The sequence below is a fragment of the Primulina huaijiensis genome, chromosome 7 (genome assembly GCF_012295235.1).
Source record: "Primulina huaijiensis isolate GDHJ02 chromosome 7, ASM1229523v2, whole genome shotgun sequence".
NCBI lineage: Eukaryota > Viridiplantae > Streptophyta > Magnoliopsida > Lamiales > Gesneriaceae > Primulina > Primulina huaijiensis.
In genome coordinates this window covers 7,621,005-7,648,466 of record NC_133312.1, presented here as the reverse complement: position 1 = coordinate 7,648,466, position 27,462 = coordinate 7,621,005, and the positions used below count along the sequence as shown (strand labels likewise).

Genomic DNA, 27,462 nt, shown 5'->3' with positions numbered 1-27,462 from the left:
CTGTCATTGTCTACACACAAAGATAATAACAGCCCCCCTTGGGGGTGAGCAAACGCTCCGTATGGAACAACCATAATAAATACAACATGTATATACACAATGATATATGATATGCATTGCATGCATATCATGGAGATATCAGGTCAAATGGCCATCCACTGAGCATGCATCAGAATCAATCGAATCGCTATCAAATCAATGCTCGAGTTGGCACACCGGTCTCATTCAAGTATAATGGAATATTCGTATGAGAGCATCGGCAAAGCGCCATCAAATCCCAAATCTCAACCAATCAATCATAGGGGCCACAAATGACTATGTTTTTGTGGGCCACATAATATCAAACATAACATTGTGCTCAAAACCACAGAATCAAAATCCAATGATATAAAGGTATTCAAGGATCATAGCTCAGTGTGCATGTCATGTATCGATGTATGTATAAAATGATGTGTGTAAAAAAATATTTATTTTATACATCGATCTTCCAATCATGAATGTCATGTATGCCACATCAACTCAACAAATAAGACATATAGACACATATATTTTCAGTCAAATCAATCAATCATTTATCATATGACACAGATACCTGTTGTATGTTATTCAGTCGCAACATACCTTAATTCTTCGTCCCCAATTTACTGTAGCTCTATCCAAAATTAGGATTTTAATACATAAAATCAATCTACATAATCAAAATATTCATTTAATAAATGAATTCATTCAAATGCAACTCTAATAGCGTATTTGAATATATCAATTCATTCCTCATTGTTATACAATCATTAATATACATCTATTCATTTACAATAAAATTTTCAAGTTCCATAATTGTAAAATTGAAATCAAAACATAATTCAATTCCGAATTTGAAAGTTAATTTCTCGTCGCTATTCTATCACTTATATTGATTTCGAATTCAAATACATGCTATTCCAGTAATTCAATAAATAAAAGTTATGAATCGAGAAGAAAATTACCTCAAAAGAACGCTCTCAATACAAGGATTCCGAATATATAATTTGTTTTGAGTTTCGACAATGTTTTGAGGTAAGTTCAGACGATAGAACTTGATTTCATCATCTTTCGTCGCACAAGTGGAGATGGAAAAAAAGAAAAAATTGCCTCGGAAACATGTTTATCAACTTTAAAACATGTGCAGCTAAGGCGGTGTGCGTAGGTGCGCAAGATCTGTCGCAGTGGCGCGCCTGTTGCTGTCCTCAAGGAGTTTGACAGAGCTTGGCGCACAGGTGAGCCACTTCCTGCGCGGGTACGAGCTTTTTTATGTACGAAACTATATTTTACACTTTGAATTTGGAACATTCATCAACATGAAAGTTGTAGATCTATGTCTTGGCTTTCATTTGCTGTTGACTTCACTTAATTTGGATATCGAACACGAAAGTTTTGCTCATTCTCTTAAAATGTGTTAGTGTTAGAACTTCAGTACACACGACATACTTCGGGTTGATTTTGCCCCTAATTCCATATAGATTTAGACAAAACTCAAAACATAAAAGTTTTAGTGCTATGTATTAGCTTTCTAGTGAAATATGTTTCATTTCATTTGAAATAATACCTAGATAATTTTGTTAGAAAACATAATATATGTCACTTTTCTATTGCGGTTCAACATACTTTTCGAACAAAAATCAATTACTAAAACAATATTTCATTATCACAATATATTTTCTCATTTTTATTGTCAATTATATAATTCATACACTAAATTATATGACAATTTCACGAATTATCTAGAATCAAAATATGGTTTACGATAATACGATACGATGTACTTACAGCATCACTTGTAAAAACAAACTTGACTTTAGAAATATTTATCTTCAAATGATTTTTAAATAATAATAAGTTAAATACAAGACCCGAAAAGTTCATTAATCTGAAAATTTAATGAAGATTCAATAAATTTAATCTGATTCAATAAATTTGTACGAATCAAGAATTTGGTTACTTTTTTTTAGAAAGAAAATTTATTGACCACATTTTTTTTCCCGATTTTCTAAAATTTAGGACCAAATTAATAAGAATAAAATATTAAAAATCTTACGAGTTATTTTGAAAATGATGAAGTTAACCGACAAAGGCAATTAAAGTTCACCGAAAAAAAGTATTGTTGCTAAAAAAAGAAGAAGACAAATTTTTAATTAAAAAATAAGATAATAATTATGATTTCTTCCTTGGAAACAAGAACTCTTCCGAATTTTACGAGTTCGCGAAGCAGAAACGGACTAGACAAGTCCCACTTAAGAATTCAATCAGATCTTTTACTCCTTTGTTGATTTTGTGACCCTTGAAACTTTTTTGTGCTTCGGAAGCTTTAACAGGTTTGTGTTTGCTGCTGAATAGGATTAAATTCCAAATTTTTCCATTGATCTGGAGGAAGAAGGTACAGATTTGAGAATGTTATGTTCCATTGATTGGATGTAATGCTGCATCGGTGGTAAAGTGGAAATGGGTTTTTGAATCTGTAACTTACAGTGGTAATGGTTTAATTTTAGTGGGCTGGGGAGATCTGGTGTGGAGTTTATTGCACACCTTATTCTGTTCTTTCTGATTTTTGTCTTTTTCTATGTTTGTTGCTGAATTCTTCTTTTTTCAGATGGGTTTTTTGTGGGTACGGTTTGGATATGTTGAATATTTTCTTAGAATTCTCAGCGTCAACAAACAGTCTGTACTGCATTTTTGTTGGTGAAGATGACTTCTTGATTAAGATTCCGCTCTGTGTTTTAAGCACCTTTGGTGCTGGTATACTGCATTAACGCTTGGATATTTACCTTTGAAGATTGGCTTTTGGTAAATATTCTGCTTAGCAGCTACTAAGTTACTTTTCATGTGAGGTAAAATTTTTCTGTTCTTCATTAATCATTATTCGTGGATTTGCAACCATCCTATGTGTAACTCTGTTTAAACATTGCACGCAGCGAATGAGATGGCTTAGTTTTCCCCATACAAGATTTGATGGATAGCTGTTTTGTGTTATTTTCAGGACTTATGATGTGAAATATAATGTTGTTAGGTAACTGTTATAATGGATGCCGAAAATGGAAAAGAAGCAGATTGTGAAAATGGTTTTCATTGGCCTGAGGTCAATGGGATATCCAATGGCAGCTCACAACTTGACAAAGTGAGTGAGACTTTCGAGAATGTTGTGAAGTTGAATAACAATGTAACTTCAGGCTCAGAACTCAAAGAAGAACCTTCTTTGCCTTCAGAAATTCGTACAACAATTCTAACGAAGGTTGGAAAGCGGGATTTTCTTTTCTATACAGTTATCAACCCTTTTCAAACTTCACTCTGTAATGTGTTCCTCTAGGAACTTGGAGTTAAAGAGCCTGGTGATTCTAAGGAATCAAAACCGCTAAAGAGTACGGGGAAGATCAAGAATGAGAAACCTTTAGGCTCTAGACATGGTGCAGCTGCAGGGCTAAGCGAGAGCAAAGATGTGCTGAAATCTTCTGGCGCTTCAAATGGTACCACTGCTAGAGGATTTAGCCCCAGGGAGGATGTTGATCTTAAAGAAAAATCTAAATCATTAAAAAAGAAGCAAGAAACTGACCACTCAAAAGCTGCAGGTGACCTTAAATATTGTAAGGTAAATGGTGGTGTGTATAGAATACAAACTGATATCCTTTTCATACGTTTCCTATTGCCTTCTTATCTGATCTCTAATTTATTTTGTTATCTCAAGCAGCAGGCTGGACATTCTGATGAAACATTGTCTTCCCCAAGTGCCACGAAGTCTCAAAAACTACCGTATGTTTTCTCCATTCCAATTCCTTTGCAGGTGTAAACCTCCATGATACTTATGACTGGACAATCTTCCCCAACATGCCACTTCGGATGAAATTTTCCTACATTGTGTTTCTATGATATTTAATCTCTGAAGTTTTCTGTTTCCTGAGATTTCTTTTAAAGAACTCTGTTTTCCTTGCTGCAGTGAGAAAGCGAAACCGAATGTCTTTAAAAATGGCCCTGCTGAAGCTGAAGAGGTCTCAAATTCATTGTGGTATCCTTTTAAAATTTATGCCATGACATGCACTTCCTTTCACATTAAATGTGGTTGTATGTGTATCTTCTTCCAATTAAAATATTTGTCACTAACGGCTGGACTTGGTTTATCCTTGAGTACTTTATAAAAGTCCTGATGGAGATGCAAAGCCCCTGAAATTGGGTACTCTTCCAACCTATGGTTTCAGTTTTAAATGCGATGAAAGGGCTGAGAAAAGAAAGGAGGTTAGTATTTTGCTACTTCTAGTACCGACTGTTGAGTCTTTCTTTGATGATATAGACCTGAGGCATGTATTTTTTATTTGTTTGAGAAGTTTTATTCAAAACTTGTGGAAAAGATTCATGCAAAGGAAGTAGAGAAGAATAATCTGCAAGCCAAAACGAAGGTAGAATTCTGATTTGGTGTTATTTTTACAATTTAAGCAGTGAACGTGAATTTTGCTTTACTGCTTTTCATTTTTAAAAAGGAGACACAGGAAGCTGAAATCAAAATGTGGAGGAAGAGTTTGACATTCAAAGCAACACCAATGCCAAGCTTCTATCAGGAACCTCCACCTCCAAAAGTGGAATTAAAGAAGGTAACTTGATACAGATTACATATCTTGATGCTAACCAGTCTGTGATGTATGTAACATGGCTGGGAGACTCAAATTATGATGAATAAGCAGGGATATAATGGTGAAATCTCTCTTTTATTGCTGAACATTTTAGTTGGTTCAGTGTGTGCTCCATCGCGATTTACGAAAGTTCAGCTGTTCCTCGTGGTTGAGATGCACCCTAATATTGATTAGTTTTCTACTTATTTGATGTTTGTATGTGCCTGAATTCACTCTATGTGTGAATTTGTCTATAAAGTATGAGCTTCTTGATGACACCTAATACTTGATCAACGAAATGAATTGATGCAGATACCTACTACCAGAGCCAAATCTCCCAAACTTGGTCGGAAAAAGAGTCCACTTACTGCTGATTCGGAAGAAATTGGTGTCCCCAGTGGTCGCGCTGGTAGGTTAAGCTTGGAAGAGAAGGAGACTCCATATAAACTCGCTAAAGCACCAACAGTTGCCGGTGTTAAGAAGCCACTAAGAAAGTCTCTTCCTAAGTTACCCTCTGAGGACAACAGTTTATCAGATGAAAAGAAAAAAGCTAGATCTCGTAAAAACTCCATTTCCAAAGTAACAAATGAATCACTAGTTCAGCTGAACAACATATCCGAGGAAAAGAGTGAAGCTGCATCGGATGCACAAAAACAGGAGGCATGGACAACTGCTGAGCCAATCAAGAGCCAGCCAAATGTTGATGATGAACAGTTTCTGGGTGATGAAGAACAAACCACTTTCATTCCGGAATCCGTCATGGTATGAGAATTGATTTCAGTAGCAACAAAACAGGTATCCTCTAGCAAACGGCCTTCTAGTTTGATTCCATTTTCAACTTAACATGCTGGATATATTTGAGTAATATTTTAATCTTTTAACAGTGAACATATGGACAATGTTGTGGGTGGTTGGTGTCTCATTTCATACATTGCCAGCAAGGAAGTTTAGTTGTTTAATATGCTTTTCAAGCTTGCAGAGTGCAGTGAACGTGTTCTCCTAATTATATTTAGCACCTGAGTAGAGAAGTGGAAGTTTTGAGGGAATTCTGCCTTGAAATTGTTCAAGATCAAACCATTGGCTGTTTTGTATTTTAGGTTGGCAACTATTTTTGGCTTGTATTGTTTTTTGTTCAAATAAACCAACAGTATGCATGCTCAAATATTGTATCTGTACTCATAGCTCTGAGTTATTAATTTTGTCGTCTGTTGTTTCTTTGATATTTTGTGAATGATGATTGAAACTTAATTGTAGCCTGCAGGTTCTCCAATGCTTTTTTGTCCATTATTATGTCATTAATCCTAATTAAAGGTATTAATTACACACAATGGCACCCCATGCTATATACAATACATTCAACATAAAGAATTTTGCTTCTATCCATATGTTTTTATTCTAGCAGTATCAACAATTGCAGCACATTAACCTCTCAAGTTGTGAGGATGGGAGGAAGATACCCCGATCTTGTGCCAAGGACACGAGCTTTGGTGTCTGGGAAGAATTCAAGGCCTGCAAGTGTTGTGACCTCTCCATAATTTGAGATTGAACTGGGTAACTAAGAAGATGGCTAGAAAGGTCTTCTTGAAATGTTTCACTGGAGTACATGTTCCAGTTTTCATCAGCAATTGCATTAACATTTCGCACACATTCAAGACTTTCTGGGTGAAGAAATGAGTCCGCCTCTCGCAGAAGGTGCTCACTCCACAAGGCCATTCTGAAGCCAAAAATATGACCCCTGGCATGCTGCTCCCTGTTGGCTAGATGATGAGGTTGGAATGCTCCCATAGCTATCTCAGTGTCTCGTCCCCTGTCCATTGATCTTTGATTGACGTTTGCAGATCCAATGATTATATGTTCATCATCAACGGTTGGTGTTTTAAAAAAGAAATCAACTGTTGGTCAATACATGTGGATATGCTTATTCGGTTTTTTAGGAATTAATTTGTCAAAACAATCAGTGTAGTGGGCAACGTAATTCGCATACCTATCCTCATTTTTGCATCAACATATATCATGAAGCGCCTCAACTGCTGAGCTCTGCTATAATTTGTATCAAGATCAGGTTTCTCTGGTGGTGTGTAATCTCCAGCCATGGTCACTTCTCGATTTCCAAGGCAAAAAATGTCAAATAATCCCTAAGGTCCACATTTCTGATCCCCTTAGCTCGTAAAGCGGTAGAGATATCAGTATACATCATCTCCATTGTCCTCCTTTGCCAATCCAAGACGGCCTGAACTGATCCACTCTCTGGTATGCCTTCTGGCCACATTGAAATCACAATGTACACTGTAAATCGCTTATTTGCCTGGATCTTACTCACTATCTTTAATGATAGCTCCTTGGGTATGAGGTGTAACACGTTGATATCCTCTCTTGACTTTTTCCAATCAAACGAACTGCCAAGAAAATACTGATTTTCAATGTATATGAAGTTATTTGCTCGACGAATGGCTTGGATGTATGCATCTTGTATGCTGTGATCTATCACGTTATCCTTCACAATGATGAGTCCTAGTTCTGATGCTTCCTCTGGTTTTTCAGGAAAACCGAAAGTTGCTCCACCATCAATTGATCTAAATATTTGGACGTTCCAGGTTTCAGGGTCTTCGGTTGTGGTGACGTCTATCAGGGGTTGGATGAACCTATCCAACTCTTTAATTGAGTGAATAGATGTATTGGTTCCCTACTCGTTTTCTCCACCTCTGCTCGAAATTGTACAGCACGTCCCAAGCCACTGGCCCTTAAAGTTGACAGTTAACATCATGCCAGGCTCTCTCGGACCCCCTTTTCTGATTGATGATCCTGGAAAGTTTGGCTGGTGAAAATCATCATGATGAATAGAGTCCAAGGTCCTAAAAAGGGAGTGACTTCTTGTGTTGTATCGCCCATCACAGAGATCTACGTCACCAACAAAACCTGAAACCCCTGGAAAATGCTGTTCTCGTCATCAAGGTTTCTTGGGCACAACACGCAACGCACATTAGTTTTCTGAAAGTAATCCTTTGTTTCTTGATCATGCGTAGCCATTAAACCATCCTTCTTCAGTTCCTTCACAGAAGTCCTGTCTTCCCACACAAGCATGAGAACATTGACACCTTCATCCGCTTTTTGCTTCAGCAATTCTTGAAGAATCACATTTCCTCCCGGCTTTTGCCTATTTTGGTCTCTTATCAGAGTTATTTTTGTGTCAACCGACCACCCTGTTATGTAAACCAAGTGTTTGGCATTGCTGATAGCATCAAATATGTCTTCCCAGCATCTTTGAGGTTCATAAAGCCTTTCGGAGCTAAGAAACTGTGTGATATTTTTATTAGGCACGTAGACGTCTGGATACAGTGAAATCTTACAGCCCTTTCTCTGCCTGAAAAAAGTACAGGGCACCCCTACGAATGCCGGTGGTCTGATACCTTGAGATCAGTTACTTTGTTCAGTGACATAAAAATATTGGAGTCGTGTTTTTGAACCTTTATTGGATTTCCATCCTCGTCCAATATTTGAATCCATCTATCCACCATCTTTCCAGTCATAAGTTCCTCAACAGGTGGATAAACTCTACCAATTAGTGGTGCTCCAACAGGATTCTCATCTTTGAGTGTGAAAATTATGTTGGAAACAGTGTGAGCACAATAAATGCGAAAATGCTCGTACCATTGTGGATTCGAAGGCTCTTTTTTTTTTTTTTTTTTTTTTTTTTTTTTTTTTTTTTTTTTTTTTTTTTTTTTTTTTTTTTTTTTTTTTTTTTTTTTTTTTTTTTTTTTTTTTTTTTTTTTTTTTTTTTTTTTTTTTTTTTTTTTTTTTTTTTTTTTTTTTTTTTTTTTTTTTTTTTTTTTTTTTTTTTTTTTTTTTTTTTTTTTTTTTTTTTTTTTTTTTTTTTTTTTTTTTTTTTTTTTTTTTTTTTTTTTTTTTTTTTTTTTTTTTTTTTTTTTTTTTTTTTTTTTTTTTTTTTTTTTTTTTTTTTTTTTTTTTTTTTTTTTTTTTTTTTTTTTTTTTTTTTTTTTTTTTTTTTTTTTTTTTTTTTTTTTTTTTTTTTTTTTTTTTTTTTTTTTTTTTTTTTTTTTTTTTTTTTTTTTTTTTTTTTTTTTTTTTTTTTTTTTTTTTTTTTTTTTTTTTTTTTTTTTTTTTTTTTTTTTTTTTTTTTTTTTTTTTTTTTTTTTTTTTTTTTTTTTTTTTTTTTTTTTTTTTTTTTTTTTTTTTTTTTTTTTTTTTTTTTTTTTTTTTTTTTTTTTTTTTTTTTTTTTTTTTTTTTTTTTTTTTTTTTTTTTTTTTTTTTTTTTTTTTTTTTTTTTTTTTTTTTTTTTTTTTTTTTTTTTTTTTTTTTTTTTTTTTTTTTTTTTTTTTTTTTTTTTTTTTTTTTTTTTTTTTTTTTTTTTTTTTTTTTTTTTTTTTTTTTTTTTTTTTTTTTTTTTTTTTTTTTTTTTTTTTTTTTTTTTTTTTTTTTTTTTTTTTTTTTTTTTTTTTTTTTTTTTTTTTTTTTTTTTTTTTTTTTTTTTTTTTTTTTTTTTTTTTTTTTTTTTATCATTCTCGTCCTCTCCACCCTAGCCCTATCCAAATCGATAGTGGCATATAGTCTTGAACCAGCCAGCTGTTTGAACCATACACACGTATATAAATTTTATGTCAACGTGTATCTTGATTTAGAAAAATGAAATGGAGTCTTGGAAAAGAAGTGTACCTCAGGCCGACAAAGAACTAGTTTCTTGAACTGGGAAAAGAACCTTTTGGTAATTTTTTGAAGACTTCTGGTATTGAAGTTACCGCGGCACCGTAGAATACATCGATAAAAAGGCATTAGGAACATAGAAATATGTGTACTAGTAGCTAATATTGTGTGTGCAGATACGACCAAGGAGCAAAAACTTATTGATGGTACAAGTTTTCATTTGATAGGAATCAGAAACTAAAAGAAAGGAAGGCTATAGAGATATTTGCACGTTTTATTAACATTTCAAATCTATATTCCCCATAATTGAAACCCGCATCCGCCACCATCTAGTCTACGAATCTAATAAATATTTACTTTTGTTTGAAGAAAGAAATATTTGTTACTTTTTGGTGATTGTTTAGTATATATGTGCACGTTTATAATTTGAAGGTCTCTTCACAAGAAGTTATAAGCTAGCCAGGATAAAAATTAGCTTCGTTGTTAATTAATGGTAGCACCTGACTTGCAAGAAATCACTATTATATGGTGAGAAAGAATGATAATAGAAGACATATATAGAAGATTGTAGATTAGGGAACTTACAGACCTGAATCAAAGTTTAATAGAAAGTGTTTGCATTAAAAATAAATTTTTGGTCCGACATAACAAACCCATTAAATGTTGAACTGAATGAACTGAATTTATTTTGGTCCAATTAATTATGCTCAAGTCAAGGAACTTGAATTAACAGTCAGAGCCAGAAAAGCTCATTCAAACCGGTTTGAATAGGTTAGGCAAGCAAAAGAGATCGTGGATAGTGGGGAGTGGAGACGAACTGCCCAAAAATCTGGATAAAAGAGAACATCCGCAGAAGACAAAACAACACAACTCAATTGCATAAAACCTAAAAAAAACTCTATGCAAATTTTAGTCTTCATCTTCAAGCAACTTTTATCTTTTTAGTCTCCTTCAAGTTATTTTACACCTTTTTCATTACAGATTTCATCAAATTTTACTGTAATTCCTATATTTATGAACTCCTAGTGATTTATGAAAATAAAATTATTTCCAAAGTTTGTTTTCTTCAATTTCTAGTGTTGTTTCTATCAATTTTCTTTATTTTGGTGCATATTCGTTTAGGAGATTAGATTTAACAATCAAATTTAGAATTCACATCGTTTGAATAATTAGAAGTTAGATTTTTTTATTATTTTCCATTCAAATTGGTGCTTTTAGTACCTGACACGCCCGCATCATCTCAAAACTTGTACAAACAAAATTGGCATGTCCGGTACGTGGGACACGAAATGTGCCGCCAGAGACGAAGAAATTCTGAGAAAGGGAAGGGAAGTTCAAACACAACAGATGAATATGCTATAGTAATATATACACATGTTCTAAAAATGATTACTGAAGAATTAAGTGCAAAGAAACAGGAATATTTCTTTGAAGATGTATCTAAGGCCATGTCAAAGGCTGCTTTTCCTTGCGTGAAAATGTTGTTGGAAAATGTTCTCATCAAATCCAAGGAGAAAAAAGAAGAAGAGGTGAATCAAGGAATAACCAACCTATAATTCAAAGTTAGATGTTAGAAACTTTAAGGCCGGCTATCTTCATCGCTTAGAGACAATACTCTTCAAACAAGAGGAATGATCCAAACCACCACCAAGAAAGCAAAATCATGTGTATATTGTGAAAAGTCTTCTCTACCAACCTAAAGAGTTTGAAGATAGGTCTATGCGTCGCTTTCAAGGAATAAATGTTGATGCAAACACTCGGGGGCACAACCATCCTAGGATGAGTTGGAAGACAAAGATCACTGTAAGTCTTATTATTTATTTTATCATCCTGCTAAAATTTTGAGTGCTTCTAAAGATATGTTGCAATAAAAAATTAACAAGAGAATACTCAAGTCCCTTGAAAAGATGGTCGTTGATGAATATTTTTTTTCCCCCAATAGCCTCTATTAATTTGAATGTCACAAATTTACGTGCATTTCTCGATAAAAAGAGGAAAGGAAAACATTTGACTTCAAATATGAAGATAAAGAAATATTGGATTCCTAAAGGAAATATTTTTTAGACAAAAGAGAGGTATTGTTATGTTAATGATGTGAAGAAACATGCGTGCTATCATAACAAAATATTCTATCAAGTGAGTCACTCCAGAGATGTGAGAGAGTTCACAGCCTTCGGGCTGAGAAACCAATAATTCTCAAAAAGAATTGTGACTTCAAGTTCGAAAAATCATTTGCACCTTGGGGCGTCATCCCACCACGAGATATGAAGTTGCATAAACTTGAGAGAATTATCATATTTTTGATCGAAGAGTCAAAAATATATGAGAGAATATCTAGCAATGGAGGAGTCCACGACTTTCGAGCCGAGTAACCAACAATACTAAAAAAATATTAGTAGCTTCACAGCGAAGGGACCAAGTTTTTACTATTAAATCATCTTATCAAAATAAAGAAAGTGAATGGTACCTTGGGGATTTGTCTCGTCAAGGGTCGATGAACTACCATGACAATAAGAATCTATCTTATTTTGAGTCAAGAAGGGCAGACCTTGGGAGGAAATCTGCTGAACATGGTAGACATGAACACATGTGCAAGGTTCTGTCCAAGAAAGCTGGTAATGATCAGAGAACGACAACCCGATTTGTACTTCTTGCTAGGAGTCAGTTTGGTGAAGCTTGGAGAGTAACCCAAAACAAAAGGTTTGTTAGGGCACTCACTAGGACTCATAAAAGAAATTTATTAAGGGAATGAGCTACTTCTAAGATGGGGGAGCTTGGCAAGATGGAAAGCAAGTTGAAATTTGGTAGATCGGATATGTTAGAGTAGATGCCCTGCAAGCCAACTGTTGGCTAGAGATTTTATTGACTCAATTGTAATTAACAATCTTTATTTTAATATAATTCATTATTTCATGGTTTGTTATTTCTTTATCTGTATACACATGTTATCAAACATAGATAAAGACCTTGATTATACTTTAATACAAATGAATCGTAATTCAATGTTGAAACTCGTTTGTAAACACTGTATGATCAAAATTCGTTCCTAGTCGATTCAGCCGCCTAAAACATGGATAAAAGTCGCTTGAGCTCGAGACTAGCATCTGTGATGTTGTGTACTGCGTTTCTTGGTAAGGGCATAGAGATGTCCAAACATGCAGATGGGTACTCATATGATGATTATATCGAACAACCCTCCCTCGGATTTTTCAAGTGGTTATCATTCATCGAGAGGATAAGTCCGTGGTTATGATTGTACACCATTAGTCCTTACGACCCGGGACAACACTGAGGCTCTATATGCTAGGGCTATGCTTCGACTCGTTTACTGGCTCCAGGAGAGTCATCATGTGGCGAGGTTGGGTACAGTTGCGAAACATATAGGTGCCAGTGCATTGTAGTCGGGGATTCACCGCTCACCTGCGGGTGTGGATATCCTATGTGATCTGATGAAATTATAGTGCATGGAATCTCTGGCCAGGGTATGACATGTACGTTAGAGAAGAAGTTCTCGAACGGTACATGCGATGCCACTATTTATAGTTATCACATAGTTATCGAATTAATATGCAATCCTTGATGAACCAATGGTTGCAGATTCGATCGGGATATATGAGATGAGGGGACCGTACTGTACGTTAATCATAATCGACTGGTTCTTGCAGGCACTATTAGTGATACCTAGGGGATCATGTGGCGATGCTACTAGACACTCTTACCATGATCCGATGGGTGCAATCAGAAATGAGTTCTGACATTTTTGATCAAGGTGTTGATGAAAAGAATGGGGCTAACTAGGGTAAGCCCGAATAAGGAATTATGTCCTGAATCACAAAGAGTTGTGAACCGACGGCTAGCTGTATCCCTGAACCATTGAGGGTCACACAAGTACTTGATCGTTTGTTCCCGTTGAGAGAATAAATTCAAGAAGTTGAATTTATATTATATAGTAAATTCAAGGAGTTGAATTTATGATAATTAAATTTTGAGAGAATAAATTCAAAGAGTTGAATTTATAATTTAAATAATAAATTCAAATGTTGAATTTATAATGAATTTAATTAATTAAGCTCAAAAGTTGAGTTGATTAAATATTAAATTAAATATAGTGGGAGTATGTTTGATGAGCTTGTAGGAGTATAAGTCTAACATATTAAATAATTAAAGTTATTAATGGACTTTTATTAATTAATTAAACTAGTTGAACGAGCCCAATTCATTAATAAGCCCATTAATGTTAATTATGGAATTTAGGTCAAGACAATTGTTTTTAAGAAAAAAAAGAAAAAATTGATCTAGCCTCCACTAAGATTCCAAGAGTGATTCACGTGAATCACATCTCAAAATCCTCCAATTTTTGGCCATTTTTCAAGAAAAAAAAATTTGAGTCCTCTCAAATTTTTGATCTCAACGTAAAAACTTCTTTCAAATATTCTAGTGCTATTTGAAAGAGGAACAAATCTTGTAGTCGTGGACTTGATAGAAGGAGACTCGAAAAAAGTTCGTAGAAAATTTATCAAGAGCTAACTCCGCTAACCTCGGAATAGTTGGAGCCAAGTGATTTAAGTCACAAATGTATAATTTTTAACGCCCTATGAATGTTTAAATCAGAAACCATACGAACGCCAAATCAAATATATTTTGATTGTCAAAATAAAATAAAATTTTTAAAACTTCCGCTGCGTTTGGGCGTGTAGAAAACCGAGATCCAACAGTGGTATTAGAGCCAAGGTTTTTCTAAAACGTATGGTTTGATATTGAATAATTTGTTTCTAACACACGAGAAAATTTTCAGAAAATTGATGCACCATCAAAAAGTATTTTTTTCAGAAAACAAAATAAAAAAAAATTTTGTATCTGCACGGAACTGTTCTGGGCAGACCCACGCGCAGGGCAGCGCGCAGCGCGGCGCGGCGTGCGGACGCTGCCCTGCGCAGCGCCGCGCAGCGTACGGAGCGTCCGCACGCTGCGCGCGGCGCCGCGCGCGCCTGTGCGCATAGGGGTGCCACCACTGCCCGAAACGTTCGGGCAGCGGGCGGGCAGCGAGGACGGCTGCCTGGGATCGCCTCGGGAAGCTTGCTGGATGATGGGCTTGAACTGTTTGGGCATAGGGTGCAATTTTCTGATTTTTCAAATTTTTGTGCAAAATTGATATTTTTTAAAATTGATTCAATTTTTATTTTGAAAATTAATTTTTAAAATTAATAATTTTCTTGTAAAATAAATAATTATAATATGATTTTAATTATTTATAGAAAAAAAGAGCTTTTACAAGAACTCAATTATTATTGATTTAATTGGAAATTAAATAAAGGTGTTTATTTAATTTATTAAATTCTTTAATAATTGTGGTGGTTAGTGATAAAATTATTAGATATATGATTTATCAGTTAATTAAATTTGTTTAATTAATTGATGTTAATATTTGATATTATAAAATGAAAATCCATATTTTATATCTTAGAATTATTTTAAAATTATCAGTAACTATTATCTGGTTTGATTTTCAGTATATTTACGATGTCTACTCGTAACCCGCTTTCAATCATTCTCGATCAAAACAAATTGACTGGCCCTAACTATCATGACTAATTCTGAAATTTAAAGCTTGTTCTAAACTCCAAGAGGATTGCATATGTTCTTGATAAGAAGACACCAAAGCAAGCATCTCCTGATATCAGTAGGACTGAGTTAGCTAAGCTTGAGAAATGGTGGGATCACGATCTTCAGGCTAAGAGCTACATGTTGTCTTCTATGTCGAATGAACTTCAGAGAAGGTTCGAGGAGGCGGTGAATGCTGCTGACATTCACTTTCATCTGAAAGAATTGTATGCTGTACAAACTCGTTCAGATAGACATGCTACTGTTAAAGCACTCATGACTACACGCTTGCGAGAGGGGGTTTCGGTCCATGAGTATGGTGTTAGGATGATTGGGCTCATCGAGAAGTTGGTGGGACTCGACTTGGTTATGCCTAGTGAGCTCTCGACTGATATTCTATTGCTGTCTTTACCTGCCTCGTTCGATGGATTTGTGGTTAATTTTAATATGAACAAGCTTGAGGCCAGTCTTGAAGAGTTGGTCAATATGCTCGCTAATTATGAGGCCCTAATTAAAAAAGAAAAGCATGTTCTTCTGGTGGGTTCTTCGTATGGTACTAAAAAAGGAGCCCCAAATAAAGGCAAGAAGCGTTCTGCCCCTCCAAAGAAGAACAAGCCCAACAAGAAGCCATACAAGAAACCAAATCTGGGCCCACAAAGCCTGACAAGTCAGAACAAGTCTGTTTCCACTGCAACAAGCCTGGACATTGGAGGCGTAATTGCCAGGAGTATCTAGCCCAGAAGCGTTCTGGCCATGGTATGTTTTATATTGAAGTTAATGTTTCTATTAATTCCTCTTCTTGGGTATTGGATACCGGATGTGGTTCTCATCTATGCAATGATTTGTAGGTGATGGGAAGAAGCAAGAGGCTTAGAGATGGTGAGACCTTTCTAAGATTGGGGAATGGAGTAAGAGTTGCTGCCACTGCCATTGGAGACGTTACTTTAATTTTGAACAATAATTTTAAGTTGTTTTTGAGAGATGTTTTATTTGTTCCTGAATTCGTTAAAAACATTATTTCTATTGGATGGTTATTCTTGTGTTTTTGCTAAAGGTGTTTGCAATTTATACAAGAATGAATGTTTGATTGGAACTGGAGAATTAACAAACGATCTCTATAACTTAAAATTAAAAGATATTCCGTTGAACAATATCCAAGCGCGTACGAAAACAATAACAAACAAAAGAAAAATAGAAGATCCACATCCCGCACAAATATGGCACGCTAGACTAGGTCATATTTCCCAAAGAAGGATGCACAATCTAGTAGGAGAAGGCATGTTTGACCTGTCAGACATAAATTCTCTATTAACTTGTGAGTCATGTCTAAAAGGAAAAATGACTAAAACTCCATTCAGTGGAAACGTGGAACGTCCACATGGTCTACTGGATTTGATCCACACGGACGTTTGTGGCCCGCTAAGTGTTAGCACAAAATTTGGGTATTACTACTTCATTACCTTTACTGATGACCATTCGAGGTATGAGTACGTTTATTTGATGAAACACAAATCTGAAGAATTTGAAAAGTTCAAAGAATTGAGATCTGAAGTAGAAAATCAGCTACAAAGAAGTATTAAAGCACTTCGATCTGATCGAGGTGGAGAATACTTGAGTGCTGAATTTTTGGGTTATCTAAAAGAGAATGGGATTCTCTCACAGTGGACTCCACCAGCAACACCACAATTGAATGGTGTTTCTGAACGTCGAAATCGAACCCTGATGGACATGGTTCGATCCATGATGGGATTGACTGAACTGCCTACATTGTTTTGGGGCTTTGCGCTTGAAACGTCGGCAATGTTGTTGAATAATGTCCATACCAAAGCAGTGGATAAAACAACATATGAGATATGGATGGGAAAAACTCCCAAATATTCTTACATGAGAATATGGGGATGTCCCGCTTACGTGAAGCAGACAGTGAGAGACAAATTGGATAGTAGATCCACTTTGTGCTACTTTGTAGGATATCCAAGGAACACTTAACCAAAATGGGAGTCAAGGGTGGTATACCCTGGGGAGTCATCCTACCAAGGGATTAACAGTTTCCTAATTATTAAGGAATCCTTCTTTTCTGGAGTAAACATTCATAAATACATGGAGTGTCCAAGGATAGGGTGTTCAAAAATGATGAAATGGTACATATATTTCTGGAAGTTTTTATTTTTTGTTATTTGTTATAAGAATTCTTAACATGTTCAATAAGGTATGTTCGCTAGCAACTTGAAAACATGGGATATTTTTTTCTGTTGAATGTTGAGATATTTTTTGAAAAATCTACTCGTTTTAAAATGCAGAAATATATATTTTTTTAAAAAGCTCGCCATCACATATTAATATTTAAAATAATCATATTTATTTGGCATTAAAAATATCTCGATTTAAAGAAACCAACTTCAAACGTAAACGTAAATGAGTGAAAATCGTAATATCCTCAACGTATATAAAATGTTTAACTCCACTCAAATCTCATAAATAAATATGTGAAAAAATCGTGCGGTCTTCGGGTCGTGTCACCGCACCAGTGCTGTATGCTCAGAGTCTAGCACCTCCAGCCCCCTCATCATCGAGCTCACCTGCATCACACACGCCTAGTGAGTCTAAAGACTCAACACACCTGTACCAGAAATAACAAGTACATATACAGGCACACATCAGTGAAAAATATCATACTCAACATAACTTTCATGAACTTAAAAGCGTAACGTAAACGTGTCGTGAAAAATCATATCGTGTCAAATCATGTCATCTCATATCATCATATACGTGTCAAAACAGCTCATTGTATCAACATAAACTTAAACATTTTCTTTTAATTGAATTCAGTTCATTAGTTGTGACTTTCGTATCAGCTCTATCGTATCAGCTCTAGCGATGGATCCATCTATAAAATCGTGGTACCCGGCGGCAGGGGACATCAGCGACAACATTACCTGCCCACTGAGCCCTGGCCTTAGCTCATCATATCTCATGTCATCGTATACATATACATCGTCAGTCACAACCAATTCCCATCTTTCAAAAATATCATCATATTCATCACTTAAAAAAAATATACATATACGTAACTTTTTCTTTAAAATCAAGCATGCACCGTAATTATCATACTTGCGCAAAAATCTTAAACATGATGCATAAACATTTAAAATATCATAAATTTGTGCCCAGGGCGCTGCCATGACTAAAATCTCACCACGTGTGCAAAATGACCATTTTGCCCCTGGAAACCCAAAAAATTATCGTTTTAACCCTAGACCTCTAAAATGGACCCGAAGCTTATCAAACTCCTTAAAATATCCCAAAACATTCTTAAAAGTGCTCATAGACGTAAACTCGAGCCAAAATCACAACTTAATCGATTCGTTTTAAAACTTGGGATCGTTTTAAAATTTGGACCGGAGTCCCGGTTTTAACCCGAATCGACTCGAAACTCTATCAAATTTTTCCCAACTTTTTACCATATCTTACAAACACTAAAAGGCCCCTAATACTACAACACCAGCCCCACAAAAACTTTCGGTTGAAAGGTCTTAAAGAACAAAGCTCTCGGCCCTTCCTAAAATGGCAACCTTGTGCACTTTTTTGCTTTTTTTGTCAAAAATAAATCTCACGCCACTAGCCTAACCCAACGTACCAGCCGTGATCCAGACTATCATGGACGTAGACCAGACCACGAGGCCTCTATCAGAACCCAGCCAACCGCCCCATGCAAGCTGCCGTCTCTTAAAAAAACCGGAGCTCAACATCAACTCCTACCGCGGCTCACCCCTCTTCGCTAGGCTCGAATGATCTTGCCGTCAACTCTGGCACGGTTCGAGCCATTCCCTACCCTGACTCAGTCCCACCAGGGTCTGGTCCAGGGCTGGAGAAGGCCCTCGCGCGGCCAGAACCACGGAAAACCCGATCGATCGCTCCCTCTCGCACAACCCACCAAAAACGATCGGCCCTCACAAATCCACTGATCTCGAACAAGCTTCCAAATCCAGCAACTAAGCCTCATCGAACACAACCTGTACAGCCCCTTAACATCACTATACAGCCGCCCTTGCACAAACACAGAAAAGACGTGAGTACAAAGCCTAGAATGCCAAAAGCACATGTAAAAGCCGAAACCTTGCAAGCCTAGAATGCCAAAAACACATGTAAAAGCCGAAACCTTGCATGCTCCTGCTTGGATCGAAAGTTTTCTTACATGCCTACACATACATCAGTAATATGAACGTGAATGATGCAAAAAGGATGTTACAAGCGTGCCTTGGTGATCAATCTTGAACAAACGATCGAGGAATGCACGGCCGAAGGGAAAAGCTTTTGCTTGATCAAGGGAGATGGAGACACCGAATCCTTAGCAGCAGCAATACACGAGGAGTTTTGTGAGTGGAGGGGTGTGGGCGGCTGATGAATATTTTCTTTAGGTTTAGGAGTGATTAGCATTATTTAAATGGTTAACAAATCAATTAATGAGCCTAATTTGTTAATTTAAAGTTTAAAAGAGTATTAAGCCCAATAAGCTTAAAAGTAGGCCCATTAAATCCAAACACACTCCAAAAAATATTTCGTGTTGGAAAGATTTTGAAAACATTAGTCGAACCTTTAAAAAGTCTCTCTATTCGATAAAATTTACGTACCGTAAAAAATAAAATCCTGCGGGTAAAAATACCCAATAAAATCTCATTTTTGAAAAATACACTTAAAAACAACTTATATTAATTAATAAAAATTAATCATGTAATAAAATAATTTTCCTGAAAATTTTCCGGTCTTCGTTCCTCGATCGAACTTGAAATGCATCTAGAAACCCTAATGCATGAACTTTTAAAATTTCATGAAATAATTACTACCATGCATGAATTATGCATAAAAATAATTAAACACATAATTAATAAAATAAACATGCATTTGATGCTTTAAAACAATTTAATAAAATACCAAAGAAATTTAATAACTTGCATGCATGTGGTTCACGTGGACCTTCAAATTTTCGGCACGTTACAATCTACCCCCTTAAATTGAATTTCGTCCCCGAAATTCGCTTATCCTCGATAAACAAAAAGTTCACACTCTTAATTATAATATCTCAATAACTCCCGCTTCCGCTGCACCACTCTGATAGAATAAGTATTAAACTGTCCTTACGTCTCCTCAATGGACATCCGGTTCTACTTGGCTGAAAATAGAGTAAATAAAGTAACACTGAGAGAATTCAAAGACTGAAAAAAAAAACCATGGATTAAGTCTACAATCAGAAACAAAAGAGGCTAGGAGCCACGAACTTCCCAAATGGGCTAGGGGCCATGCACTGGAGTCTACACAAGCAAGAAAAAATGACGACAAAAAAACAAGAATGATAGTTGTCCAAATAACAATCGATCATGATCAAGTAAGAAACATACAACATTTATAAAATGCTTCAAATATCCCAATATGAAAATTTGGTTGCATGTAAGTTAAATCTCACCCTATATACATGAGAAAATCACCTACTCCCCGATGATTTGAGGATGTGGATTATGAGGAATGAATGTGTGATTTGAATGGGAGTTGGGTTAATGTTGTTTGAGAGTATGGGGAGTTCTGGGCAAATAAGCTGACATTTCTGATTCATGGTCGCAGCTATGAAAGAAAATCACGTCGGAAGTTTGTTTTCTTCAATTTATAATGTCGTTCGTTTCTATCCATTTCCTTTATTTTGCTGCATGAAATTCAAAATTCACATCGTTTGAATATTTAGAAACTAGATTTTTATTATCTTCAATTCAAATTGGTGTTTTAAACATCTGATAAGCCCGCATCATCTCAAAAATTTCTGAAAACAAAAATTTGGATGACAATGTCTATAAAGGTAACTTGGGACTTGGGTTTTTATACATTTAGTTTGAGGTTATGTATGGTTTTTAATTATAAAAAAGAACACAAAATTGAGACTATTTTTTCATTTGAAATTAAAAATATTTTCATATTTTTTTTTGTTTTCCAAAACTCATTATATTGTACGAAAATATAATATATTTTAAATTATTATATATTTATGAATGACAGGTTAATTCTGTTGGGAATAAATCTAGGAAGCGGACTAGGTCGATTTATAGTAAATGGACGATGAGTCCAAGTATCGATCCCACAGAGACTATTATTTAATTACTAAGATATAAATTATTCAATTTAATCTAAGCAAACAATAACAAGTGATTTGAAGATAATTTAAACTAATTAAATTAAATTGAATTATGCTAAATTAATAACTAAGATCAAATTTGCAAAACAGGTTTGAAATTGGAGATTTTCAATTTCAACAAAACGACCGGGAACACACAACGGTACCAAACTTTGATTATTGTCACGCATTGGAATTATTTAACCACAGATTATTCGATGTCACAAAGAAATTTTCTAATTTAACTATAAATCTATTTCTAGAATTTATAATCCTATTTTCATTTAACAGTCCAATTATTTCTAATTGAATTTAATTAAACAAAAATGCATTATTTAACGATGGAATCACAGCTGTCGTCTAAAATCGCACATTGAAACCAAATACTATTTCTAGTCGGTTTTACCATGTGTTGATTAATATTTTTGAAGCTAAATTCAATATATTCTCTTTCGAGTCAAGAGCGAACAACGAACATGCAAATAATTGGCCAAATTAAATGCAATTAAATTACGCAAACATTAATCAATAACATAAAATTAATTCATAAATCAAATAATCCAATGAATGAACAATATCAATAGTTTTTCCCTATTGTGGTCCCGATCACAAGAAAAACTACTCAATAAATTCAAAACTAGAAGAAAATCTAATATTCGAATTCATGAATAAAAATAAGAAAATAAAAGAAGAGAGAATCTCAGCGATGGCGCATGAATCTTCCGTGTGAAGTGTGTTTTCTTCCCTTTTTTTCCCAAGCCGCCGCCGCCGTCTTCCAAGTGTGAAAAGTGTGAAAAAGTCCCTCCCTTTCTTAGGTTTTCCTCTTTTTTTATATCTGTCTTTCAAAAAGCCCAGCCAAACATGTTATTTTCGAGCCCAAAATTAATATCCTCCAAAAATTCCAAAAAATATGCGCCAAATTTTAAGCTGATATCAAAGGACACGAACCCCGTGTATACATCAGGGTCAAGGTCTGTGCCTCTTTGTTGTAAAATTCTGTCCGAGAAACCATGGACACGGACCCGTGTAATGATCTGGAGTGGGGTACGTGTAGACTCTGTAATTTTCATTCTCGGAAGATAATGGTCCGGAGTGGGGTCCGCGTATAGGTCCGGGGTGGGGGTCCGTGTAGACTCTGGAGTTCTCTTCTTTGGGCTTCTATGACGTGGATCTTTACAAGGGGTCCGTGTAGGGGTCTGTGTTGGCTATTTGTGCTATTTCCTATTTTTCCGGGTGTTTCTGACATGACATTGCGAAGCTTGACTTTCTTTCCCTTTCGTTGGCTTTTATCACTTTTTGGTCAAACCTACAAATAGCAATAATAAAACGAATTAAGCGCAAAACTCAAAATAAAAACGCAAGATAATCACGAATACGACAAAATAAAGTCCCTAAAATGCTATAGAATTCGTGTTTACCAACTCCCTCACACTTAACCTTTGTTCGTCCTCGAACAAATCAGACATGAAATAAAGATGTGAAATATCTTAGATTCAGAATTCAAGTAATACAATCAAAACTTCTCAATTTGTCAAATTCTATCACCCCCGGTCAAAAGATCATGCTTCGAATATCACAAATTCGTTTTCATCATAATTTAAGATTCAAACATTACCCAGTAAAGATCAACAGAATGAGATGTGTGTAGTGTGCAAGTCAGAACTCATACTCATTAATAGCTACTTGGTTTCAGGTTCACTTATATTCATTTATTTCCGAAACGCCCCATATGCTTGACTTTCATACCCCTCTATACTAAATGTTGAACGATCATGACTTGGTTAATAGATCTTTTCCAGCTTATAACGTAACACCAAGGTTCACGGCTACAATAAAAGGCATGAGAATAAAAAATGAGAGAAAATACATATCCCCGCAGTGCATTCATTCAACCTTTAACTCGCCACCAGTTATTGTATTTTTATCATCTTTAGAGCTCTATCATCTCTTTTCTTTTTCATTGTCCTCCCACTTTCACCCACAGATTTCTTGGGTGTCTTCAATACCATACAATTCCCCCCCCTCCTTTTTTTTAATGATTCATCGACTCCTTCAAACATATTTCTTCAACTCATTGGATATCTTGAATATTTCAACTTGTGCAGAAGGTTTATTTCTCTCAAACATAGGTAGAAAAAAGTGTATAGGCTAAAATTCAGGTGGTTGATGTGAAACATTGAATAAACTACGAATGGGGTCTAATTGTGTGTCATTGACACACACCATTTGATTTTTACAGGCTCAAGAAAGGTTATTAGAGACAATAAATGATGTATTGGGTAGGCTTGAAAGGTTCAAACGGTCCAAATATCGCCTAAATCTTCCCTAAGTCACCATCATTCGTATTTTCTCTTCGAGGGCTAATCAGACGAGTTCTTGGTTGTTTCGGTTTTTTTTTTTTAAGTTCACCTTGCACCAATTCATCATCAATGAGTAAAAGTCTTACCACGTGCATGGAATGAAATGTCAATAAAAACTTGTTCATGTCTGACTCTCTCCTTGAAACTACGACTCTTCTCATTCAATACTAGTCATGAAATGATTTCTCGGGTGATTCAAAATCTAACAAATTAATCCGGTTATCGTGTAAAACAAGAGTGCTTTCTTTAGATATAGTCGCATCCTACGTGAAAAGGGTTGTGTAACGATGTGTAACAAAACTGGCAAAACTGGCCCACCCCCACACATTGAAATCAACATTGCCCTCAGTGTAAAGCGATGAAAAATGAAAACTAGCAAGACAATTAAAGCAAAAACACTTCCCTGGAAAAATGTAGATTAAGTGGCGAAAATGTGGTTGAAATAATCAACTCATGAAAATAACGACATCGAATACACAAAGAACCGTAAAAAGAATAGGAAAGGCACACAAGCACACGAATAAACCAAAAGAGGATAAGCATAAATAATAAACTGGTCCAAATATAATAAAGTAAAGTAGACATTGAAGAAATCCCATAAAATCAACATTAGAACGAAATGATCAAAATGAGAAAAATTATAAGATTCTCCACAAGTCCTAAAATCATCAAGCTAAACTACTCGTCGTCGGAACCCACATCCAAATCCTCAAGGCCATCCAGGGTGGATCTGTCAAAGGGTGGCGCATAGATATCATCTTAATAGGATTGTGTCCTGGGATGGTGCTCGTGTCGAGCCAATCGGGTGCACAAGTCATCCATGCAGTCAAATATGACCGAGAAGACATGAAGGTGCTGCTCGGGCATCCAATGCCTCTTCTTCTGCCACTCGATCTTCTCAAACTCTCTCATCGACTGTAGGGGGAGGCACCGGTGGGTCACGGGTATGGGGACTAATATGGCGAGTCCCGGGATTACGGTACCAAGCACCCCGTCGGGAAATAAAATACATGCCCTGCATGGCCTGGGGTGTGAGCATATGTGTAGAGGTGGGGAGCTAGTGAGGTCAACACCGTGGGCCGCCAAAATCCGGGAGATGATGATAGGAAATGGGGCATATGTTGTCTTATTCTTGGTGGGATCCGTATGGGCGACCGAACACATATGAGAGATTATGATCGAAGCCACCGTAATTGCAGGAATGGCCCACAATCCATTCAACATCTTGTCGATGATATACAGATCCATATGACGGACCTCATTGTTCCCGGCCTTCCGCGGAATGATGTTCGCTCCCGTGAAGTAACATATAAGACGATCAAGCAGCGGGAGGGACGTCGGAAGGACGCTGGAGCGGGAACCGGTTTGGGATGGGAAATAGTGTAGACTACTCCGAGCCTGAGGGATTCGGAATATGAGGTCCGACTGGAAAAAATCTAACTGATTGAAACCACTGGAGGCCCGTCATTGGGGACATTCAATATAGCGGCCAGAGATCCGCTGGTTAACTCAATCGTGACCTCTTTGACGTAAGTGTGAATATGTTGCATCCCAGTCTTGTCTTTGTCCTCGAAGTTCTCATAAAACTGCAAGACCAACTCAGGGTAATAGGGGTCGGTGATGTCCAAGAGGGGTCCCCAACCGAATTTATCAAATTCCGCCCTAAGTGGCACCTTGTGATCGATTCGTGGATGAATTGAACGTTCGACAATCATGGAGTTGTCATTAAGCGTTGAGCACCACTCAAAATTTTCTCGGCTGGTAAATCGAGAGGCATCAAATGCTAACCTGACGGAACCAGAGGAGGAGGAGGCCCCGCCTCGTGCACGCTTACTAGTCAGTTTTTGAGAAGACATTCCGACTCAATCAAATAGATCCAACACACCAACCAATCTTAGTCACAACCACCCTGTCAATTTCTTACAAGTAGACCGAACAAATTAACGAGTTTATCCCAACGCACCGATAATAAACCAACATCCAATGTGAATCAATTGACAGGAAATATACTCAAACAACAATTTATCCTGAAAACAACACTAATAGTGGTAACAATTCAACCCATGAACAATCAAAGTCCAACAACCCAACAACCGACAAAAAAAACACCCAATCAATAACCAAAATAACCGACGATAACCATATGGGTGGAACAAAATTACCAATGATGATAATCTGATATGGGAATGAAAGTGTAGCCACACTTACCGGAAAGAAAATGCGAGGGTAGTGCACAGTGGTGTAAGGCGTCCCGATGGTGAGGTCGAGAAGCAGAGACGTGGCGGTGGGAGGCGGCGATGAAACTGAGTGGTGGTGGTCGGCGTTGATGATGGTGAGCGGTTGTGGTAGAAGGTGGTGGTTGACGGTAGTGGTAGTGTAGGAGAAGGGATTTTGACTTAGGGATTTATGGATTTGGGAGGCGTTAGTCGGGTTATTTATTATGAATACTGTTAAAAATAGGCGACAAGGACCACATACTAAGGTCCGTTTAGAGGTCCGGGTATATGCGTGAAAAGGGAAATTCTGGAAGTGGTGAACACGGACCCCGTGTAGGGATACGGGTCCGTCAAGACACTGGGAAAAGGAAGTCTTAAGATTGAAGAACACGGATCCCGTGTGGAGGTCCGTCTAGTGGTCCAGACACCTTTTTTTTTTCTTTTTTTTGAAGAGTACCCTACACACACTTCGAACCAAACACATACTTTGAAGCCAGGAATTAACAATTTTATAAATCTACATATCAAAATTGAAACTCGATCAAGCACACAAGATGCAAGAATTGTATAGAGACTTCACTGGCCTATTTGACGTTCTCAGTTCGCTGGTTACAATAGAATCCCCCCATACTTGAGAAATCCCACCGTTAGTGAATAACCTACATGCATCACCACTCACTGAGATTAGCTCAAGAGATATGCATAAAACAAAATGAAAGAAAACTAAATAAAAGATGAAAGAAAAATAAAACTAAACACTGAGTTGTCTCCCAGCAAGCACTAAATTTATAGTCTATAGCCCAACTGTATTCTCTTATTAAATTTGGATCCTGCAGATCCACGATGGTCGGCTCGTCGGGAATAGTACCACCATGATAAACCTTCCGCCTATACCCATTCAACTTGAATGCTCCAGTTGCTTCACTTGTGATCTCCACTGTCCCATAAGGGAAAACTTGTGTGATGGTGTATGGTCCTTACCACTGTGAACACAACTTGACTGACATCAACTTCAGTCGAGAATTGTATAATAGTACCGGTTGTCCCACCACAAATTCTCGATGGACGATGTTCTGATCATGCCAACGTTTGGTTTTCTCCTTGTAAAGCTTGGCGTTCTCATAAGCATCCAACCTAAACTCATCCAATTCATTCAGTTGCAGCACTCTCTCGTCACATGTGGCTTTAGCATAAAAATTCAAGAATTTAGTAGCCCAATAATCCCTATGTTCAAGTTCTACGGGTAAATGACATGACATCCTATACAATAATCTAAAAGGAGACATGCCAATGGGGGTTTTAAAAGTAGTGCGGTAAGCCCCAAAGTGCATCGTCGAGTTTGGTAGACCATTCTTTCCTTGAAGCACCGACAGTCTTCTCAAGAATATGTTTAAGTTCTCTGTTCGATACCTCGACTTGGTCACTAGTTTGAGGATGATAAGGTGTGGCCACCTATGTCGGACCCCATACTTAGCCAACAGATTGTCAAATTGACGATTACAAAAATGAATACCCCCATCGCTAATATTGGCTCTAGGTGTGCCAAAACGAAAGAAAATATTTTTCTTGAGAAATTAAACGACAACCCTAGAGTCATTAGTTTTGCATGCAAGTACCTCCACCCACTTATACACGTAATCTACAGCCACCAGAATATACTGGTTCCCAAAAGAAACTGGGAACGGACCCAAGAAATCTATATCCCACACATCAAATATCTCACACACCAAAATACTGTTGAGAGGCAATTCATGTCTCCTAGAGATATTACTTGTGCGCTGACAATTTGGACATTTTGTAACATATTCATGCGCAGCCTTAAACAGAGTAGGCCAATAGA

At 36.3% G+C, this 27,462-nt stretch overlaps 1 protein-coding gene and 1 pseudogene across 9 annotated transcripts; one reads left to right on the top strand and one right to left on the bottom strand.

The window, feature by feature from the left end:
• The first annotated feature begins 2,177 nt into the window (after positions 1-2,177).
• LOC140980790 (uncharacterized) lies at positions 2,178-5,848 on the top strand. 9 transcript variants are annotated; one of them, XM_073446836.1, is made up of 11 exons: positions 2,178-2,348; positions 2,807-2,861; positions 3,041-3,262; positions 3,338-3,616; positions 3,716-3,777; positions 3,962-4,030; positions 4,164-4,257; positions 4,347-4,418; positions 4,500-4,610; positions 4,941-5,423; positions 5,513-5,848. In XM_073446836.1, exons 3-10 carry the CDS (start codon positions 3,053-3,055, stop codon positions 5,394-5,396), a joined length of 1,353 nt encoding a protein of 450 aa, XP_073302937.1. In that variant the 5' UTR covers positions 2,178-2,348; positions 2,807-2,861; positions 3,041-3,052; the 3' UTR covers positions 5,397-5,423; positions 5,513-5,848. The 9 variants fall into 9 exon arrangements, with proteins under 9 accessions (XP_073302937.1, XP_073302936.1, XP_073302934.1 ...); XM_073446835.1 differs by lacking the exon at positions 2,807-2,861 and having other exon boundaries at positions 3,011-3,262; XM_073446833.1 differs by having other exon boundaries at positions 2,807-3,262.
• A 107-nt stretch (positions 5,849-5,955) lies between these two features.
• On the bottom strand, positions 5,956-9,550 carry LOC140980791 (phospholipase D alpha 1-like; annotated as a pseudogene).
• Between the last annotated feature and the right edge of the window lie 17,912 nt (positions 9,551-27,462).

Bases quoted from the DNA above. Each gene is read 5' to 3' on its own strand.
- LOC140980790 (XM_073446835.1), top strand. From the start codon at position 3,053: ATGGATGCCGAAAATGGAAAAGAAGCAGATTGTGAAAATGGTTTTCAT. The intron at 3,263-3,337 runs GTTGGAAAGCGG...GTGTTCCTCTAG, and splicing joins GTACAACAATTCTAACGAAG to GAACTTGGAGTTAAAGAGCC. The intron at 4,611-4,940 runs GTAACTTGATAC...GAATTGATGCAG, and splicing joins CAAAAGTGGAATTAAAGAAG to ATACCTACTACCAGAGCCAA.